The sequence below is a fragment of the Planococcus citri genome, chromosome 1 (assembly GCF_950023065.1).
Source record: "Planococcus citri chromosome 1, ihPlaCitr1.1, whole genome shotgun sequence".
NCBI lineage: Eukaryota > Metazoa > Arthropoda > Insecta > Hemiptera > Pseudococcidae > Planococcus > Planococcus citri.
The window spans coordinates 67,097,916-67,119,721 of NC_088677.1; the positions used below are offsets into that span (position 1 = coordinate 67,097,916).

At 32.9% G+C, this 21,806-nt stretch overlaps 3 protein-coding genes across 7 annotated transcripts; all 3 read left to right on the forward strand.

Moving 5' to 3' along the window:
- The first annotated feature begins 626 nt into the window (after nucleotides 1-626).
- On the forward strand, nucleotides 627-9,446 carry LOC135833455 (uncharacterized). Of its 5 annotated transcripts, none has more exons than XM_065347287.1 (10): nucleotides 639-987; nucleotides 1,082-1,159; nucleotides 1,301-1,426; nucleotides 3,132-4,865; nucleotides 4,979-5,134; nucleotides 5,840-5,980; nucleotides 6,076-6,273; nucleotides 8,686-8,826; nucleotides 8,919-9,059; nucleotides 9,160-9,446. In XM_065347287.1, the coding sequence occupies exons 1-10, from the start codon at nucleotides 856-858 to the stop codon at nucleotides 9,292-9,294; spliced, it is 2,982 nt and encodes a 993-aa protein (XP_065203359.1). In that variant the 5' UTR covers nucleotides 639-855; the 3' UTR covers nucleotides 9,295-9,446. The 5 variants fall into 5 exon arrangements, with proteins under 5 accessions (XP_065203363.1, XP_065203361.1, XP_065203362.1 ...); XM_065347288.1 differs by having other exon boundaries at nucleotides 645-987; nucleotides 8,686-8,796; XM_065347289.1 differs by lacking the exon at nucleotides 6,076-6,273 and having other exon boundaries at nucleotides 631-987.
- A 1,101-nt stretch (nucleotides 9,447-10,547) lies between these two features.
- On the forward strand, nucleotides 10,548-16,139 carry LOC135833459 (zinc finger and BTB domain-containing protein 41-like). Its single transcript, XM_065347299.1, has 8 exons — nucleotides 10,548-10,935; nucleotides 11,062-11,119; nucleotides 11,208-11,302; nucleotides 11,411-11,630; nucleotides 12,249-13,897; nucleotides 14,041-14,178; nucleotides 14,263-15,194; nucleotides 15,929-16,139. Exons 5-7 carry the CDS (start codon nucleotides 13,778-13,780, stop codon nucleotides 15,172-15,174), a joined length of 1,170 nt encoding a protein of 389 aa, XP_065203371.1. The 5' UTR covers nucleotides 10,548-10,935; nucleotides 11,062-11,119; nucleotides 11,208-11,302; nucleotides 11,411-11,630; nucleotides 12,249-13,777; the 3' UTR covers nucleotides 15,175-15,194; nucleotides 15,929-16,139.
- LOC135836096 (gastrula zinc finger protein XlCGF57.1-like) lies at nucleotides 15,210-18,894 on the forward strand. Its single transcript, XM_065350699.1, has 5 exons — nucleotides 15,210-15,236; nucleotides 15,929-16,303; nucleotides 16,379-16,930; nucleotides 18,472-18,691; nucleotides 18,779-18,894. The coding sequence occupies exons 1-5, from the start codon at nucleotides 15,210-15,212 to the stop codon at nucleotides 18,892-18,894; spliced, it is 1,290 nt and encodes a 429-aa protein (XP_065206771.1).
- The last annotated feature ends 2,912 nt before the right edge of the window (nucleotides 18,895-21,806 follow it).

Here is a 21,806-nt window from a genome sequence, read left to right on the forward strand (position 1 = left end):
GTAGCTAAAGTTTTGTGGGAAACTAACATTCATAAAAATATGCTGAAGGCTCCAGAATTTCTCAAAACATCTGTAAACTGCTCTCAATTGATTCAGCAGTGAAGACAAGAGGAGGAGGGGGTAGGTAAAAAATATTTTTGCTCGCTTTTGCGGTGTAGCCTACGCACCTTTATTTGGATCCAAACTTTCTCTGACGATTCTAATACCTACGTCTAAAAAATGTTTTTAATAGGCAGTGCGCCACGTTGTATAAAATTTTGAAAATTAAAAAAATGTAGGTAGATAGTTCTCAACGCTTTTTTCTACCATAGATCTACCAAATTAAGGACATACCTATACCTATTTAAGTTGCTGAGGTTCACCATTTCTAAATGGATTGACTTTTTTGTTTATTTAAAATGTGCCACTGTGACGGACGTGATTCTTTCAAGCTTCATTCAGTTACAATATGATTCGTTTATCAATCGATAATTTTTTTCATATCAGCACAACATTGTACTCGGCTGTGAATAAATTCATGCTTAAGCTACTTCTCATGATATCTAATTAACCAGTGGTTTATTTTATATGCATCTCGAACTCGAATTCACGATAACTGCTAAAATTTCCGTTCGCTTATGTCATTAAGTCATTATTGTTCAAGGAAACGCCGAACGCGTCTTTGCCACGTAATATATGTATGTTGGAAACTTGTAGCAGCAATTTATGCATAAAAACATCAGATATATTTCATGTTTTTGTTTCTAAGTATTCAGTATGCTAACTAACGCCGCGTCGAGAAGTAGATATTGACCAACGTTTGAATTTCGTGTATTTTCTTCAGTTTGTTTAGTTCGTGCGCTAAATTAAAAAATAATGGTCAAGTATAAACTTGAAGATGATAGCGACGAAGATTCTGGATTTCTAGAAGAGAGTGTCAATGATGATGAGACCAAATTCGAGACATCATCCGGCAATGGAGAATCGACGAAGGAAAATTCAAATAAGGTAGAGTACCTACCTATTTTTTTTATCAATGGGCAGGCATGCACTCACTTATCGTGAGATAATTATTGACCGGGTTTATTATTTTTAAAAACAGATCAAGCTCGGTAGAGGAAAACAATCATTAACATTCGAATTCGAGGACGAATTGGGGAGAAATTTTGAGGCGACAATAGTGAGTCGTGTTTAATTTATTCTGATATAAGCCTAAGCCTGTACCTATTCACACTAAACATATGATACGTGTGATGTATAGGTACATACCTACTCGTAATTATACATAAGTAATAATTATTAAAATCAAAACTTTCTACAGGACATATCTGATATTTGCATAAAGTTTAAAGGATTCATTGGACAGATTATTAGAGAAAATTCTGATGGAAAAAAAGCCAACGCAGATGTCTCATCCAAAGATTCTAAATCCTTCAAAGAAAAAGTGGTAAAATATTTTTAATACATATACCTATATATACCTAGCTACATTAGATAAATTAAGTATATTTGCAGAGGGTCGTTTTTTTCTTTAATTTTTTTTTCGAAGCATTTACCAAAAATTGTGTTTTGTTTGAAAAGATTCAATTTCTTTTTTTGGGAAGGAATAAGATTTACATAGTGTACGACATTAGTTAGTCAAAAATGTGAACTACGTAGTACCCATTCTATTACCTATACCTACGCTTTGCGCCAATGATAAGGGCCACCTTGTATATCAATCCATTTATAGGTGCCCGAGTTCATTTTTGATCCCTCCTCACTGATCTGAAATTTCCGTAGAAAATTTAATAGGTACCTACTTACTAGAAACTATAGATCCAGAATGGCTCAAAAGTGGTTGTTTTTTCGATCAAGAGCAGTACCGGTGCCAGGATTTTTCCTTGGAGGGGGATAATTGGGTCAGAACCAAACAATTTTGCCGTCTCATTTTTTGGGGGGGGGGGGGGGGGGTGGGTGGGGGGGGGGGTAAAATTAGGCTTCTATCGATGTGTAGTGATTATATTATGAAAATGAAGGTAAAATTACTGCTCGAGCAAAGCAAGAGCGAAAATTTTTAGAAAAAATGGGTCCGAACAACAAAAAAAACACGTTCACTTTTGCATGTTTTATTTCAAATTTTCATTCGCAAGGGAGGACAATGGCCCCCTTCACTCCCTGGCCACGCCACTGAATAAATATGTCATTTATTTATTTAATTTTTAAAAAGGAGGGACCTCAGTGACTGAAATTTGCCTGCAAAGTATTATTCAAAGTAAATCGTGTACGAATATACCTATAATGTGGGCTTGAGAAGAAAAAAAAGGCGTCTTCTTCTCAAAAAAGATGAAAAAAAATGAACATCGGTTTGTAATCGGCATCCATCTCAGTGAAACAAGAGCGCAAAAATGCTTGGAAAATTCCCACTTTATAGCATCAAAATTTTTTCCAAAAAAACTGACCTCTTCCCCACCCCCCCCCCCCCTTAAAACCGGCACTGATTCAAGAGAGTTTTATTCTCACACTTCTGGAAAAAGGAGTGATGAAAAAGTCAAAAAATCTGTCAATAACAGACATTTTAATTCTCAAAAATTCGCCAAAAATTCAAAAATGACCTTGGGTAACTAAAATTTTGGTTGCGGAGGTTAGGGCATGCTCTTTCGATTCCGGTTAGTTTTTTTTTACTTATTTTGGAATAGATAGCTATCAGATCAAGATGGTTCCTTATTATATTTTTCTGACTTTTCTCCAGAATTTGAATTCCTTTTCTCGAGGATTTGAATTCTTCGAAGTGATTTTTTAGGTCGTTGAGGTAGGTATAAAAAAAATCGAAAAAACTTGAGCAAAATCACCCTGCGTACTGTACTAGAGCCTTTGTAATCGTACCTACCTGCCCTAAACTTTCTCATCATTCAATATGGCCGGTGATTTGAGCCAAAGGTATCTGCGCAATAGTGAATGGGTCATGTCATTCTTATGTTTAAAAATTTAGAATTTCCACTAATTTTGATAAAAAGCACACCGGATATCGGATTACAATCAATAGGTACCCGTTTCTAGAAAAACTTATTTTTGAAGCGTTATTATATTAACAAAACATAGAAATAAGGAAAAATAATTCAAAACTCATCAAACCTCGTGCAAAATCAATCAATTTTTCATTACAATTTCAGGTACCAATGACATCTGAACGATTTCCAGATGGCTTGAATGACCTGGAAAACGCTTCAAAGTTACCCATTACAAAAGCTACGGATGGTAAGTCTAGCACAGAAGTGGCACAGTCAACATCCAGTGATTGTCATTGTCAAATGGATTTTGATCACATTGAAAAGCTTTTGAATGAATGTAAAAATGATCTAGATGACATTGAAAACCTTAGGACAGAAGAAAATAGCCCAGAAGAAGTGAAATCTGCAAATGAACTGTTGACTGTAAATTTACAGCAGATTTCCTCCAAAAAGTGTGAAAATGAAAAACTTACAAGAGAAAATTACGAAGCTGAGTATGTAAACTTTTCTTCAACTGTCAATGGTGAAGTAGCCTCTAACAAAACACATGAACACTCCAACGCCCTTGCAGTGCCTATAAATGAGGAACCAGCCACGATGTCAGAAGAACAGCTGGTCCCTAACTGTAAGGGTCAAACTCAAAATAAAGGAGGAGAGCAAAACTCAGAGCATGATGACAAAGTAGTGATTGAAGAAATAGAAATTACTTCGATTGTTCCCAATGAAACTCACAATCACATGAACATAATTACAATTCCAGAACCTATCAATGAAATTTCTGCTCCAGTTGCAGAATTGATGCAGATACCTTCTGAAAAGTGCAAAAATAACGATGACATTACTGAAAAGTCTGCTGAAGAAAATGATGAACTTGAATACCTGAACGCAGTTCGAATACTATTTGGTGATGAATCTTCTTCTGACTCTCACACATCTTATGAAGACTCTAATTCTATGGAAAAGGAATTAGTCACATCACCAACGCATATCACTGATGATGGTCAAGGTAAAGATGAAATAGAAGCTGATCTTGCACCTATCTCACAGTATGATGGTAAAACACCTGCTAACAAGATTTCTTCAACGACTATATCTTATGAAACTCACGATAACATCGCAATTTCAAAACCATCAGACGAAATATTAACCACTAGAAATTGTGAAAATGACCTTGACAATGCCAAAAAGAAAAAGAATTGTCAAAATGACTTTGGTGTCAATGAAACATCTTCAAAACAGAATGCTGATGTGCAAGATCTGAATTCTCCTACAATATTTAACGATGACCTTTTCAATTCATCACACGAAGACTTCAATTCTGCTGAAAACCTGGCAAATGAAAAATTAGTCTCAAAGCATGAACTAAACCCCAATCATGAAGCTCAAAGTGAAGACTCTGAATCATCAATCTCAGAACTTGAGGACAAAAGCTTATCAGAAAAAGAGATCCCAACTGTTTCTGATGCTCAAGCTCAAAAAAATGATTGCATTACAACGGAAAACTCTGCAGATGGAATACCTGCTAAATTGACTCAGACTGCTTCTGAAAAATTTGGAAACAATCTTGATGTCAATGAAAAGCTTACTATGAAAAATTCAACTTTAGACCATGAGGACAAAGTGAACACAAAATGTACTCGGAGCATTTTCAATTTACCTCAAAATGACACCACTTCGAAGCTGAAAAAAAACGAAGCACCTTGCCAACTATTACATCAGTCTGATGAGCCATCAAACACACCACAGTCACAAGCCTCTGCCAGCAATTCTATTTTGAACCCTGCTGACGATAAATCGCAGATCCCAGAGTTTGTCAAGTGTTCTTCTGAAAACAAAGATCCAGAATCTAATACGAGTATAAAATGCACGCAAGAAAAACTTCTGACAAGGTCTTATGTAAGTAGAGCATTTTAAAAGGATTTTATCTAACCTAAATACCTACGTAGGTGCCTACTTATTCGTTTGTCTTTGTTTCATATGTACTATTTTTGTGTATTTTTTTTCTGCAGTTGGATCATTTGAGACAAGAAAAACAGTCTACCTCGACAAAAATTTCTCAAGAACAAAAACCAATCTCACCCGAGATAAATGCTGGACAAAAAAGCGCCTCCGACAATGCTTCCAAACTTGATCATTTTAATAATAAGTTTCAGTCGTCTTTCAAAGTGAGTAAAAGTTTATATTTTTAGAAATGTTCTGGTTGTGTTTATGCAACTGCTATAAATAGGCACCTATAAAAATCGAAAATTTCAAATAGGCACATATTAATTACTTGCCTACTTTTATATTGTTAATTCGCACTTGACAGCAAAGTAGTCGCCATCTAGCGGTCGAAACAGAACTACAACGAAACTAGGATATAATTTTTCGTTACATGTATTCTTATGGGAGATTTGCGATTTTCAAAAATTAATTAAAAATCGTGTAATTATCGTAGGAGTGTAATTTTTACTTCAAATGAATGTTTAATTCTTCTACTTTTTGAGAAAATTTATTACAATCTCTTAAACATGGTTTTTCTTGCAAAAAAATTGCACTGCATTTACAACGTATTTGCATTGTTTATTGTATCCTGAAATGCTGAAAAACATAGGAAGTGCAAAGCAATTTTTTTGCAAGAAAAACCATGTTTAAGAGATTGTAATAAATTTTCTCAAAAAGTAGAAGAATTAAACATTCATTTGAAGTAAAAATTACACTCCTACGATAATTACACGATTTTTAATTAATTTTTGAAAATCGCAAATCTCCCATAAGAATACATGTAACGAAAAATTATATCCTAGTTTCATTGCTCGTAGCAGCGCGTAGCAGCGCTATCTATTGGGACTGTCAACTGCGAATAATTCATAACCTACCATATGTCTTAGGTAATAAATGAAAGCGAGAAACAAGAAATTGGCAAAGTGACGCCGAAGTCTATCAAACAAAAACCTATTGCGTTAGTGGAAGGGTGTCAAAGAAGAGTTGCTGCGACAAATGAAAGACCCTCAGAATCATTGGAGTCTCGAGTATGTTACCGAATAGCGAATACTTTTGATACTTTTACATCATAACCGTATGTAAATTTCTATCCTCTCATATTCGTAATATTTTATTATATTAGCTGACCACAGACTCAAATAGCGAGAGAACACCTAATGTTTCGTCCACATCATCTGCTAGTGCAAACCTAGAGATCAATAGACCTGCTCCTAGAAATATCTCATCAGCTTCTGTAAATCAAAGTCTTCCTCAATCACCGCAGTCATCGACTGTTATCACAAGAAGTGTTCCAACTGTTTCAGATTTATACAGATCTGATGTAAGTCATGAACATTTTTCAATTATGAAAGAACCGATTTTTTTATGACGATGGAACCATCAGTCTCTCTATGTAGGGAGTCACCAATTTTGCTCTTTTTTTGGTCCAAAAATTAAGTTTTCCAAAATACTTAGTTCAAAAATTAAAATTTTTCAAACTTGGTTCAAAAATTGGAGAGCTGATTTTCAAAAGGATCAATGTGATATAGGGTGGAAAAGCCTCCCTACTATTAGTGATAAGAAGAAGTATTCCTACCATTGGGGGAGATTTAGAAATATTCCTTAGGCGGGGAATATTTGCCAATACCTAGATAGCTCAGAAGGGCGTAGAATGACTATTCTGTCCTATACATCATTTAAAAAACATACCTACGAAATAAGACTCTGCTCTATTTACAAGGTATATTTACATTTTTACACACAAAATTCATCGACATACATACTTAATATTCTCTAATCCTAGTAGAAAGTATGAAACGAATGAATTTAATTTGGGATGATCTCGCCATGCGTGTGTTGACGTAGATCATAAAAATCGAAACAATAATCTAACTTGAGATTTTACCCTAAACACCTGTGAAGAATAGGATATGCGAAAATGAGTAGTTTTGCTAGTAATTACACAAGAAAACAATATAAATTTAATCATCATGGAAGACGACACTGCTTGAAATCCATGCGAAGGTTACAAATATTATACTTACGAATAAAACGAGTGAGGGAATTTCACCACTTACTGCCAACTGTTCTTGTTTTTCCATCTCTTTCGGGTGCCTAACCAATACTAAGGCGTTCGATGGAACTTAACTAAACGAGGTACATTTTAATTCTTTGCCTATCCCGGAGGTGCTCGAGTACAGCCCAGGATATCAAAAAGGTTCACTTGTTATTGACCGGGCATATGCGTGATCAATCTTAACTAAATGGAACAGGCTATTTACCATCTATCGAGATGGGGAAAACAAAAGGACTATACCATGCTACTCTTAAAAAGAGGTCCCATGGACTAATTATATCAACGTCTCGAATACAAACCGACGATTGCGAATCATCGAAATAAGAAACAAGACATTTTTCAGAGTGTAGAGTATGAGAACCGCGAAGTCCTGCTTAACAGCGATTCGACTACATTACTTGACAAGACGACTCTTACTTTCTGAGGAAATCGGCGCGAATATCAGTATTATAAAGAGACTTGAGATGGTCAAGTCTCCACCCCTATTAGTGGGGTACCAATCGCGTAATTGCTAAGTACACATAAGTTTAATGAATTTATGTGATTTTGTTAATTTATGCCCAAAAATCCTATCTCGGACTATAAATGTCACCGAGAATCCCTATCTCGAGCTATAACTGTCAACACGTCGCGAGCCCTTTCTTAGCGGCTCGCGAACCCTTTCTCTTCGAGAGGGTGCCGCCTTATATGCGCGAGTCTGTGGTGTACTTAGCCTACTTCTTTTTTAAGATATTTAACACGTTACCTACATTACTATAAGGGATATGTTACGTCAGCACTACCTTCGGCAGTGGGGCCAATCTGCCTCCTGTCAAATGTTGAAAAAAAAATTCAAAAAACAAGAAGGTAAACTGAAATTTTTCAGAAGCCTCTCGGTCTATATAAATCCTCAAGTTCCGGTAGAAGAAAAAAATGTGAAAATTGTTGATTGATTGTCACTTTGTCAGAGATGTTCTTGTTTTTGAAGGAGGGGAAGAAGTGAAGAAGAAAAGTGGACAAGTCGCGAGTTTCATTTTTATTCCTAAAAATTTTACAAAAATTGCAAGTGTAGACTGTAGGTACCTATGAAAAAATGAAAATTCGTCCTTAAGATCTCGCTATAGATCTCGCGTATATTAATTTTTTGATAATAAATTGTGTTTCCTCATAGACCAGATTTTGAACCGAGCAGTTATTCAATTTATATGTAGCAGATAAAAACTTGTCTCATCAGTGGTTTAAAATCATGTTAAAACATTTATTTTATTTTATTTTTTTTTGAAAATAGTTTCCAAAATTTGAGCAGCTTAAACTTATTGTGACTGATCTGATCTTTAGAGATTTTTAAATTTTTATGATTTACTTACTTAAACGAATCTATTACAAGATGGTAAATTGTTTAACGTTTTTGCACGCAATTTAAAAAAATTGGAAAATTGTCAACAATAAGAATATTCTCTGCTCCAATTTCATTCTGAATTACTTAGAGTGAAATTCAACTCATTTCAAAAATATTTCAACAAAAATTTCGCAAACATTTTTCTATTTTAACCATAAATAAATTCAAGTTACAATAATTTATAATATTTTTTGTTTATTTATTTATCTATTTTTTCTCATGGAGTATATATTATGCATATTTGTTTTGTTCCTATTGTACTGTAGTTAATCTAATAATTCTTTCGCTATTTTGAACAGTACTACACCCCTACGTTCACGCCAACATACAGAGAACCAACATTGTTTTCACGTGTCAGCACATCTTATAGAGGAAGCAACGACTTATGCACATCATCATATTATACTAATGTAAGTTCAGCGTACTCATCTTGTACCTATGTAGGTATCTATTCTGACAAATACACCGGCCTTATATGGGTGCTTGATTGATACGGTGGCATTTATGACAACCAATAATTTAATTTCAACAGAGCTGCGAGTACGACGATCCCCGCAGAACGAAAAAATTCAACGAATTTGTCGCTAACCCTGGATCTAAGAAATCAATTACAGATTTACCTGGTGTAGGGCGAGTTGGTGGACAACGGTTGAGAGACCGCGGATTTGATACAGTAAGTTTGGTTGCATATTAAAGTCCTAAAATACGTTTAAGTAGGTGAATGATGGATCAGATCACAGTTTTATTTTTCATTTTTATTTATTTTTTGATAGCCTGAAAAAGTCCGCCGGCAATTTGTAAAGTTGGGAGGAGATAAAAAAACCTTTCAAAAATGGATGAAGAATACAACAGGTTTAAATAGTAGGTATTCTTCGGATTGTTTTGATGCACTGGATCGAACTTATTGATAATACCTACATATCTGAATTAGTTTGGAGGTATACCTATACTTACCTACCTATTTATTGTTAATTTTTTGTAATGGTATTACCTACTTACTCATATCTTTTTTTTTGTACTGTTTTACTATCAATCATTGAAATATAACGATTTTTACTCATTTTAATCGATTATTGATCGTGCTATCACAACTTAAAAAGTGAACAGTATATAATCACAACAAAATAATATCTGTGTTGCTTCTACTCTATAGAATTTTTATGCCATCCAGGGTGCCCCAAACCAGTCAAAATTCAAATCCAAGTACTCGTATTTCATTATTTCTATCATTCTTAAACCAGAATTCAGCTGCAATAATCAAATAAGTAAGTAGGTATGCACATTGAAAAAATAATTTTAAAAGCCCACAACGTCATTTAGATAGGTTTGGTTTGTGTGCTGATAGAGGATTTTAGAAAAAGAAATTGAATGATTCCTTAAAATTGTAGCTTTCATCAGGCATAAAAAAAATTATCAAAATTGGGAAAAGCCCTTATGCATACGTACACTTTGGTTCAAGTTTTAATAAAATCGGCCGAGTCAATCCTGAGAAAAAAATTAAAAACGATTTTCGATTTTTGAGGAATTACTCAAGAACCACCCTGTAATATAATTAGGTATAAGTTAATAACTAGAAACTTGAGCATAGATTTAGAATAGGTACAGTGATTATAATTACCGCAATGCACCTAAAAGACAAAAGTCAACGTTTGAATTTCTAGCAAGTGTTTTCTTATATTCGCCATATTCGGGGGGAATTTTCAAAATACACGCTCGAATGCTGGAATTTACAATGAAAGAATTTACCGGTAAGTGACAACTTTAAAGTTTGAATTTATTGCGTCGCGCCATAAAGTATGAGTCATGTCATCGTGTACTTCTCTTGTGATCTAAAACAAATACTCTTACGATACAGAATGAATCGTTTCATCGCTAAGAATAATGTTGGGTATTGTATTATATTAGGAAAGTACTTTGAGTCTTTCAACAATTTTTGTGATTTTTTGTTTATTATTTTTTTAGAGATCGCTGCAATTAATGCAGCATGATTTAAGTAGATAACTGGTAACATAATTTTGATACCCATGTTTTTTAAAAATAAATTATGTTGTCACTTTTACAAATTTTCATGTACATTTTATTTTTAATAATTTTTTACAATTTCCTCGATTTTGATAGAAATTGTCTAATTAATTATGAAGTAATCATAATTTTTTTTTGGATCTAGCCCAATGCATGAGCCTCCAACTATAAATGTATATCGTTCAAATATTGGCAGATGGTATGTACTATGTAGTACACAAAGATATAAAATGTGCTCGAATCGAATTTGTTTTAGATCGTATGATGACTCATAAATTTATGGCGCTACGTACTGCGTAATACTTTTGAAGTTGTCTGTAATCTGTACTTTACATTCTTTCATCGTCACTATTGTCAGTATAAATGTACATATCGGTACTTACTACATTGTACAAGTGATCTACTATTCGTGTGTGTATTTTTAAAATTATCTACTCTTATAGAGGTAGCCGGTATTTTCGAAAATGGTGAATATTAGAGAACACATACTAGAAATCCAAACTTTAATTTTTCTATGCAGCATTGCGGTAATTATGATGTGCACTTAAGCGCGCTAATTTATTTAATTTATTGAAATCGTGTCTTTAAAATTCATCAAAGTATTATTGAAGTAGGTACCTACATACCTATACATGATTATGCTCTTTTTTCAGATAATCGATTTCTTAGAAATATTAACTTACAAATTCCACATTTTTGAAGTTGAAATTGGTAAATTTTTTTGTGAAGTGTTTTGTGCAAAGTATGAAATTTGTAGGTATATGTAAGTAGTAAATTTTTGTAATCTGTATTTTTATAGGTTTTTGGAACATAATGGCAATGGGTTTTTATATGATATGGAATTTCTGCGGGACGATGAGTTGTGCTTTAGGATTAGCTGGAATGGAAGATGAGGTAAGTAGGTAGGTATTTTAAAATACTGCATCAAGTGTATAGGTATAAAACCTACTTATACATATATGTACCTATCCTATACTTGTGTATTGTATGTTTAAATTACAGACCAAGATTGATTTCGTGAGAAAATTTTCCATTCCGTATTTTTGGTGCTCTGCAGCTTGTAAAGGAATATTCGCTTTGTTGCTAATAGTACTGCCCTGCGATAATGAATTCTATTTGACGGCCATTTATGCATCAGGCGAACCAATTCTGTTGATTTTATTTGGAAAATCCAATCTATTCGCACTGCAACCGAATATTTTATCTCACCTGTTCATGATGGGTAATTGTAATCAATTTATAAATAACTTTTAATGATTAAAATAATAGTCCTCCATTGGAGGTTTTTAAATATGTTTGAAACTATCACCAGTTGATTTGAGATGACAGAATTTCAAGTCTATACTAGCCGATCAAATCAAATTTTAAAGTTTCTTTTAGGATTCGGGCTTTCAAAATTTTTCAAAAATTTAATACTTAAATAGTTTTCAGCATCTGAAATTTTCTTAGGAGGTAATTCAAATGCTTTTTTAGTTTCAATTTATATAATATGTAAAGGCACCAAAGCAAATTTTGTGATCAGCTTTCTGTAGAAGATTGGAATTAATTGTTAAATCGAGTCAAATTCTTTCTAAAATTAAGAGAGGAAAACAAAAATCCTGGAATAGGTAGGAATATCTTACTGGAGACTCCGACTCGGAAAAGTTCAAATTAATTGCCTATAAGATAGTACCTAACTTATGTTTTACCTATTGTTTTTTATTTTTATTTAATATCTAATTAATTTTTCAATCTACATATATAGATAAGTATGTTGCTAATGGTTTTCAGTTCTTTACCATCTTGAATCCCAACTTTGAAGTTTTAGGAATAGGTAACTTGATGGATTTTTGGTTTTCAGTTTTTCTGATATATGTGGCATTTATTGTTCGGCGATACTACATTTCGGAAGTAAAGAAAATACAAGCAAGGATGCAAGCAAGGAACCAGGAGGTGTAACTTTCGAGAACATTATGAAATTTCAGAATCAGAATACTTATGATCGATGCGATACATGTGTATTGTAGGATGACATCCGTAATAGGTAGGTATAGCTAGGTATACTTATACAATGATAAACATAGAGTTTGATTGATGAAATTCTGAAGAATGCTTGTAAAATGTCGTATATAACATAGAAGAAAATCTGCAAGAGAAAAGTGAGAAAAATGTGGATGTACCTACTTAATAATTTTGGCTGTGTTTTGAACGATTGTACCTACTCGTATTATATTTTTTATCTGTACAAACTACAAATACCATACCGAGGCTAGGTATCTAAATATTAAATAAAATAAATTAAGTCGTAATCTGTGATTTTTTTTTGGAAGTAAAATAATGAATGAAGATTGCTTTTTATTCACGATTAAAGTGAGAAAAGGGGAAACTACCTATCTTTTAAGTAAGTTCGGCTCATTAGTACCTATCAGGTTTACCTATTGCAAGAATTGTGTATTTTATTTTAGTCAGTAATTTCATTTCGACAAGTTTTATTATTTTTAAGGTGAGCTGTGAGGTGAAATTAGAAATTTCTCGTTTGATCTTTCAGATGAGAAAGGAGATCTCCTTTCTCATCTAAAAGATCACAGTTTCCATCGGTGGAAAGGAAAGCTCAAGTAACAAAATTTTTGAATAAGTATCTATTGAAAAATGTTCTCTAAAAATAATCCAAAAATGTAATATAGGTAGGTACGTAGCATGTACATATATGTATCTATACTGATGAAAACTTTTATTGATTCCTCTCAAAAAGTTGCAAAACTAAAATTATGACTGAAACCGAAAATCAAAAAAATAAAATTTAAAAATGAAAGCTCACACAGAGACTTTTTTAATCTTACAAGGCCTACTACCTATTCCTTTTTTTTATTTTATTTTTTTTATCGTTGTTGGTTATCCATTTTACTAATTTTCTTTCATGAGTTCAAATTATGTACTTGTTTTTTATTTAATATTTACCAATTTACCAAAACTATACGTACTTACATTGTAGGTACCAAAGATGATTTTCTTTCTCATTTTTGTATATTTGTCAAAATTTCAAAAAGAAAGCATAACATAAAGTGATATAATTTTATTAAAATATTAGTTTCAATTAAGCAAAGCTTGCAAAAAATATCGACACAACTCGTTAAAAATTAATTTAAAAATTAAAACACTTGAAAAATACTATAAAATTTGAGCAAAGCCACGCAAAAAAAAATGAACATACATTTCTAACGTGTTCAAAATGGTAGCACTGACTCGAACTGGTTTGGTTTGACGTGATTTAGATAAACAAAACATAAATGATAGAATTGATAGAGATCGAAAATCTTTGAAGTTTGAATTATTACGATTAAAAAATTTACTTCAGTTCATTTTTAATGAAAGTTACCCCAATTTTTCAAAATGCACAACGAACATTGTCGTTTATGTGGCAATCAGAACAACGAAATGTTTGATATTTTCAGCGAAACCGGTTCAAATAAACAGCTCGAGTCGAAAATTAAAGAAATCGTTCGTTTGAATGTAAGTATTTCATAATCAATAATCAGATATCTACTCTACATCAATGTAACCACTAAATTATATAGCAACATATCAAAACAGTTCATTCGTATAATATGTTTCAAAAATTGTGCTGAAAATGATCTACCTACTTTTTTTCACAGATTTTGCTGGAAGATCCTTTACCGAAAACTGTGTGTGTTTCGTGCATTAACCACTTAGAAAACTCTTCAAATTTTATAGATCAATGTCACCAAACTCAAACTTATTTAAGTCAATTGTATGAAGAAATCATACTGCCGGTAAGAATCAAATTTTTCAGATAAAAAAAAAACATTTTTATATTCAGTAATGTTCTTAATTTATTAATTGATCATTCTTTTTAGACTCCGACCCAAAATTCTTTCCGAGCGCCGAATCATGCAGAGAAAATCAGGGTTGTATTGAATGATCGAGCTGATATTGAGATAAATATCACCAAATTGAGATCTATCCTAACTTGCAAATTAGAAACTAATCAAACGAATTTAGATAACGATTCTATTGAAAACAACTCGAGTCAGATTATTTCAGCGCAACCTGATGATAACGATACTCATCAGAATTCCACCGAAGTACTGGAAAATTCAAACGCTGTTCGAGGCGATTCCAATGCAAATCCATCTACTTCAATCAGCAAACCTAATGGCAATACATCCGATAAAAAAAATGCAATCCCGGTTGAAAAAACCAGCGATGAAAATTTGGATAATGCTCCATCCAACGATACGTGTTCTTCCACCAATGATTCTCAAGAGACTATTCCTCTCGCAAACACACAAAATACAACGAGTAATCGTAGCAGGTTGAAAAGAAAATGTACCATGCGAACGACACCGATAAATGACCATTCTGATTCTAGTGATGGAGAAAACCGTGAACCAGACGAACATAGTGATTACAGCGATGATTTGAACGATAAGAGTAGTAGAAAAAAACCCAAACTTCAAACTGAACTTTGTACATTTACATGCAAACTGTGCACATCTTCGTTCAAAGCTAGAAAACACCTCGATGAACATTTAAAGACAGCTCATACCCGTAATGAATTCAAATGTTCAATTTGCAGTCATGTAGCTAAAAACCAAAAGGGAATAACGCAACACATGAAGACAGTCCACACTAAACCATTTGCTTGTGCTATATGCGGCTACAAAACCGGTGACAAATCACAAATTCGACGACATATTACAAGCCAACATACTCCAGCATCGTGGACATCGAAGAAAAATCCTGAAGTGAGCAAATCAAAGAATTGAAGACGTCATAACAAAAAGGGGTATATATGACACATATGTCCTTTTTGAGACGAATCCATATTGTTATTCTTCAGACCTTCCTCTATCATATGAGACCACCCCCACTTCACAAAGTCGAAAAACCAGTGAGATATCGCCATTTTAAAACTGCGATGTCGATTAAAAATTCACTTTTTCAGAGATAATGGGTTACTCATGGTCGATTTTGTGTTATCAACCATTATTTACCTGGTTTAAATCCAAAAATTTGCTCAAAAACATTTTTAAATCAATAAAAAAAAATTGGTCAAAAAAACTTGTCTTTTTTGTGGTTTTTTTTTTACTCAACATAGCGATCTCTTTTCAGAGATAATGGGTTACTCATGATCGATTTTGTGTTATCAACCATTATTTACCTGGTTTAAATCCAAAAATTTGCTCAAAAACATTTTTAAATCAAAAAAAAAAATTGGCCAATTTTTCGCTTCAAAAAGGACATATAATTCGAAATGTTTGAGCGCTTACCGCTAACACACAGTTTCCTCCAGACTAATGGTGCATAGCATTTCATATAGTTAGATAGTGGGAAAATAAGATAAAATCGTCACCATGTTCAAATATGCACATTTCTAAACTTCACAAGCACTCAAACTTTCAAACAGTTTTTTCTCAAAATACAACTTTCACACATATGTCCTTTTTGCTATGACGTCTTCAATTATGTACTTTACACTAATGAGTTGCATTTTCTAATAACCTTCATTTTTTATTACAGGAAAACAATGATAAAGATTTCTTTTGCGCAACCTGCAAGAAAACATTTTCCCAAGAGTTGACTTACCAAGAGCATTTAAACATTCATTCTGGAAAACGCCCATTTTCATGCAAACTATGCACTGCTTCGTTCAGTGCTAGACAACGGCTCAATGTACATTTACGACAAATTCACTCGGATAAGCAATTCAAATGCCCAACTTGTAATTATGTAGCCAAACATAAAGGCAAACTAATTGCCCACATACGGTGTGTCCACGTTAAACCATTTACATGTGCTATATGTGGCTACAAAGCCGGTTCAAAATCACACATTCGGCAACACATTACGAATCAACATACTCCAGCATCATGGACTTTGAAAAAAAATACCAAAGTAAGCAAATCAAACCACAACTTGACAATAATTAACTTCATTTCCTAATAACCTCCACTTCTCCACTTTTTACAGAAAAGCGATAATCGTCTGTTTTGCACAATTTGCAAGAAAACATTTCCCCATGAGTTGGATTACCAGGAGCATTTAAACGTTCATTCTGGAAAACGCCCGTTTTCATGTAAACTATGCACTGCTTCGTTCAGTGCTAGACAAGGGCTCAATGTACATTTACGACAAGTTCACTCGGATAAGCAATTCAAATGCCCAACTTGTGATCATGTAGCCAAACACAAAGGCAAACTAATGCAACACATAAAGTGTGTCCACGATAAACCATTTACATGTGACACGTGCGGATACAGAACGGGCGAAAAAGGAAAACTTCAGCATCACATTGGCAGTAAACATTCTTTGACCATGTCTTTTGTTTGTGAAGTCTGCGGTAAAGGGTTCGGAACCAACACTTCTATGCAAATTCACATGAGAAATATGCATTTCCCTGAGCCGAGAGTTTGTCAAATCTGTGGTACTGTTTGTCCTTCATATTCGAAATACAACGCGCATAGATTCAAATGTGGCAAAGAGAAACAAAAATACGAATGTGAGAAGTGCGGACAAAAGTATGTAAGTAAGTGCTCTCTCCGAGATCACATGAATAAGCATTTGAATCGGAAACCTTACAAATGTAAAGTTTGTGGTAAGGCATTCTACATGAAAATTCGATTGTCCACTCACGAGTATGTTCATCGTGGAGAAAATTTCCAATGTGAAATTTGTGATCGGTCTTTTAAGAGAAAAGATAATATGAAAAGTCATATGATGAGACAGCATTCGACGAAATATGTAAATCGATGAGATGTGATGATACGATAGTGACTGAAGTTTAAATTTTTTTAATGACAAATATTTTCGTGTGTGAATTTTTGTATATTGTTTATTATCTGTGTATAGTTACTTCAATATAATTTTTTATTGGGCTCGCCAATTTTTTAAAAAGTGAAATTTGAATGTTTATTGTTTGGTATTTTAATGAATCGCATTTAAAATAAAATAACTCGACGCCTTCGAATTTGAATTACCTATATTCGCATGATTTGATTTCCTCAAGTTGGTATAATATGTAAACAGTCTATTTCTACATAAAATCTGTTTTTTCATTTTTTTTCAAGTGCGATGTACACTTGTACGTACGTAGTAATGTACCTCTACATATGCGTCATTATTTACTTTTTTTTTTTTAAAGTAATACATATATGTTGGTGAACTGATAAGGTAATGTGTATCCATATTACTACCTTCCTATATTCTTATCTATTTTTATAGTTGTTATTTATTCTTCGATGATGTTTCAAATCGAAAGATTAGCGATATAGCGAATAAAATAGGTACTCTCAAATAAACGCTCACCCGTTTGCTATTTCATGTACCTACCCATAGGTACAGGTACGATAATGACGTATGGTATTACTTTATGATAAAAAATACACTCGTAAAACAAAATGAAGTAGGCGACTTAGTACCAATGTGCCGGTAAAAATAAATGCCTTGCTCTAAAATTTAATTTTCATAATATAACTACACGTGTTGGTTTTAAAAATAAAAGAGCATAAATGGCACATCGAGATGATTTCTATGCTTCGAAGACCAGAACTCTATATGTATTATGGACTGTCACGGTAATTATTATAAATATATGTACTTAATATTTGAAAAATTATTCTAAGTTAATATATATAAATTACCTATTTTTAATACCTACTAGACGTGCCTATCTTATATTCCAGGTGATAGACGGTTTAGAAATATTGTTTTGCATAGCGGAAGCATTAAAATCATTCATTGGTAGGTACATCTACATAATAATGAAACATTCTTGAAACCATTCCGAATTAGTATTAAACATTTTTTCTTTTAGTTTTTTGGGACCAATTTGGCGTTTTGATTTACTCGTGGTGGAGTATGCTTGGAATTATAACTTCTGGTTCGGGGATATATGCAATTAAGAAAGTGAGTTTTTGAGTAGGTATATTTTACGACCCATGCATCAACCTTTTGCTCATCTTTCTATGCTATTTTAAGTTTAAACTTTCTGTAAAATTAAGAATCCAGTAATAATAGCTATCAGTATAATTATAGTGTTGATACGTGATGTATTTTATTTTCAGAATAATCCCGAAGTCTTGGGAAAAAATGCAATGTATTTTTTATATTCAGCTCTCGTGAAAGGAATTCTAATCATGATATCATTAAAGTCGGCATCCTTTGGCCCTGATTTTGAAATAGTCATATTTTATGCATCAACTGGACCACTTCTATTCAAGATCGTTCGATTTATCCAAAATTTCTTCCCTATGCCAATAACGGTGGCTCATTTGTTTGTACTTCGTAAGTTTTTATTCCTGAATTTGAAATTACTTTTACAATTTGAATCTCCGATTCTTTGAAATAATCGCCTTATTTTTGATGTTTTAGTTTCGTTACTGGGCGTTGGAACGCAACTTAAACATTTGCGAAATGCAATGCTGAAGAGAAATGCACATATCGAGTTGGAACTAGAGGAGAATGGTGGAATTCGTACTATGGGTTGATGTTCACATATCGAAACATCTGGAGTAGAGTTTTTGAAAACTTGCAAGGAATCACGACTCGTAACAAGGAGAATGTGGATGAGGGTGGTTCGTGTTCAGTAACCTCAAGTTTTAGTGTCGGAGTTCCTACCTACTTGATATTTAATACATATAAAAATTGTATGGAATTGTAAGATCAATTTAGACGTTCGTTTCAAAAATAGAAAAAAGAATGGAGATCAGTACTAAGGGACAAGAAATTAATGTGTTGTAGCTGATCGTGAAATTTAATTTAAAATATGTATAATATCATGAAAATTGCATTATGATTTGGAATTTTTGAATAATAAAATGATTTATTTCATTAAAATTATCGAAATGATTAAATATGAAGTTGAAATATTACTAATTTTGAATACTTATAACCTCCATCCAGTTCAGAAGTTATTCATTTTCATTTTAGTTTTCTTCTAGTGAAATACAAGAGATGATTGCCAAACCATCAACTTGAAGAAATATAATATTTTCAAGAATGTTTATTAAAATTTAAAGTTTACCAAAATGGCTCGAAAATGTTTCATTTTCACAGAATTAAAAATAAGATGGGATGAATTTGAATATAATTTAAATTTTTAAAAAAATATTTCATTAAGGTAAATAGTTTTCAATGTAGGTATTCAATTTCATAATAGTTGCATCAAAATCTCTTTTAATGTGGTCTCTTTCTCAATAGCAAAATCATGGTTTTGAAATATCATTTCATTTTCTAGTTTTTTCGATAAACTGATGAAGTGAGAATTTGAGTAAAACAAAAAAATGAAATATTTGTGCCCCTTCAAATGTAACAGTCAGCAAATCTATTTACATTTGAAAATGAATCGTGCTGCATTGAAGGGTGAAGGCATGTGAAGGCAATATGAACATATTTGACACACATCGAATGATTTTATTAATTTTTTGGATTTATTATCTACTCCTCAATTTTTTTTTTACCAGAAATGTATTTTATTTATACGTCATTACGGTTGATATTTTCGATAGCTGATGAGATCATACCCTATTAATAATAATAACAACAACGTGGGAATTTCCTCTCAAAAAAGGTATCAATCTACCTAGACCTACTTGCTTATCAAAATTTACATATTCAAGGGCACGTTATATGCTTCTACATTGAAAGTACGGAGTCTGCTTTTATTTTTCTTATCACAAGAATTTTCGATCAACTCGAACGAATAAAATATTGATAAAATGAATACACAGTACATACCATGTTGTGCATACCATAATCTAAAATGAAGAAAATATGACGTACGAACTGTGTATGTACTTCATTTTCTACGATGACAAATACATACCTAACAAAAAACGTAATACACAATGTATTATGTTCGATACCTACAGTCAGTTGAGATTTATATTACCAACGCATAAGTACCTAGATACCAATTTCATAAGTTATTTATTCAAGTTACGAAATGTGGAGATAAGTTCCTATTGTTTTTATGGTCGATTGTGTATTTTAAAAATAAGTGATTGTAAATATGGCTAATAATAAAGGATTCTACTCTCTGAAGAACCGAATTATATCGTCGCTATGGATGATTGTGGTAATTATAAAAACAAATTCCATACTACTCGAATAGAGGTACATATGTACATAGGTACAAATGATAAAGATATTTAGGAATAATTATCAAGATGGTTTATTTTATTCTAGGTGATAAATTGTTTGGAAATAGTTCTCTGTGTAGCTCATATTTTTGCATTGCCTGTTGGTAAGATTTTTTATCTAAAAGCATTCTTGAAATTATAGCAATTTTTGATTAAGCAAGTACCTATATATAATTAATTAAGTAGGTACCTTATTTATTGCTTACGTTTTCCTTTTTTCTCTGTAGATTTTTGGAACAAATTTGGTGTATTTTGTTATTTATTATGGAGTATTTCTGGAGGTATTGCTTCCGGATCAGGAATATATGGAATTGAAATGGTAAGTACCAAATTGAATAGGTATCTACTTGTACCTAGAAGCCATACGAAGAGCGTTAGAAAGGGCAATTGAGCATGGGGTTTAGTCAGGTTTAGTACTTAATTGATAAAAGATTGAAACAATCGAAAAAAGCGCCAAACATCTTAATCAAACCTAAAAGGGTTGCTGTGAAAGGTTTGAGAAATTGAATATTTTGGTATAAAGTTAAAGTATGATAACATTTTGACCGCCTCCCTTGGAGAACCCATTAACAAATTCAAATTTCTTGAATATACACATGAAATTCTAGATTCCAAAATTCAAACTAAATCTAGCTGGTCTTCAGTAATGCAAAAAAAGCTGAAAAAACTAAGAAAGTAATTTTAACGCTAGGTACTCATAAATTCAAAATAACACAAAGTTGAAAACTGTTTTTAAAAAAGGCGCGAAAATCCGCATTTTCAAATTTGGAATGGGATAAGCAGGGAGTTTGCTTGTCAGAATACTTAGAACAGAACTCCCAATGTTCTACTTAGGCAACCTCTAGAATCTGTTTGCCAAATTTTAGCTCTGCAGATCAGTTTGAGCAAGCTTCAGCAACAGAACAATAGCCTGGTTATAAAAACCGTTGAAAATGGCGCGAAAATCGACGTTTTCAAATTTTAAAAAGGGGTTTGGGAGCTGAAACTCCTTAAAAAAGCCTACCTGGGCAACCTCTAGATCAATTTGGGTGAGCTCCAGCAACAGAACGAGAATAACAAATAAAAATCGTGGAAAATGGCGCGAAAATCCATTTTTCAAATTTGGAAAGGGAGTATAAAAAGGGGGGGTTGAGAGTCGAAACTCCTTAAAATGGTACCTGGCAGCCTTCTACATTTAATATGTATGTACCAAATTAATAGCCCTCCAGATCAATTGGAATGCGCTCATCCATGGCTCCAGCAACAGAATATATGTACTT

Bases quoted from the DNA above. Each gene is read 5' to 3' on its own strand.
- LOC135836096 (XM_065350699.1), top strand. From the start codon at position 15,210: ATGTCCTTTTTGAGACGAATCCATATT. The intron at 16,931-18,471 runs GTAAGTAAGTGC...TTTTATTTTCAG, and splicing joins AGAAGTGCGGACAAAAGTAT to AATAATCCCGAAGTCTTGGG. The intron at 18,692-18,778 runs GTAAGTTTTTAT...TTGATGTTTTAG, and splicing joins GGCTCATTTGTTTGTACTTC to TTTCGTTACTGGGCGTTGGA.
- LOC135833459 (XM_065347299.1), top strand. From the start codon at position 13,778: ATGCACAACGAACATTGTCGTTTATGTGGCAATCAGAACAACGAAATG. The intron at 13,898-14,040 runs GTAAGTATTTCA...TTTTTTTCACAG, and splicing joins AAGAAATCGTTCGTTTGAAT to ATTTTGCTGGAAGATCCTTT. The intron at 14,179-14,262 runs GTAAGAATCAAA...CATTCTTTTTAG, and splicing joins ATGAAGAAATCATACTGCCG to ACTCCGACCCAAAATTCTTT.
- LOC135833455 (XM_065347287.1), top strand. From the start codon at position 856: ATGGTCAAGTATAAACTTGAAGATGATAGCGACGAAGATTCTGGATTT. The intron at 988-1,081 runs GTAGAGTACCTA...TTTTAAAAACAG, and splicing joins CGAAGGAAAATTCAAATAAG to ATCAAGCTCGGTAGAGGAAA. The intron at 5,981-6,075 runs GTATGTTACCGA...TTATTATATTAG, and splicing joins CAGAATCATTGGAGTCTCGA to CTGACCACAGACTCAAATAG.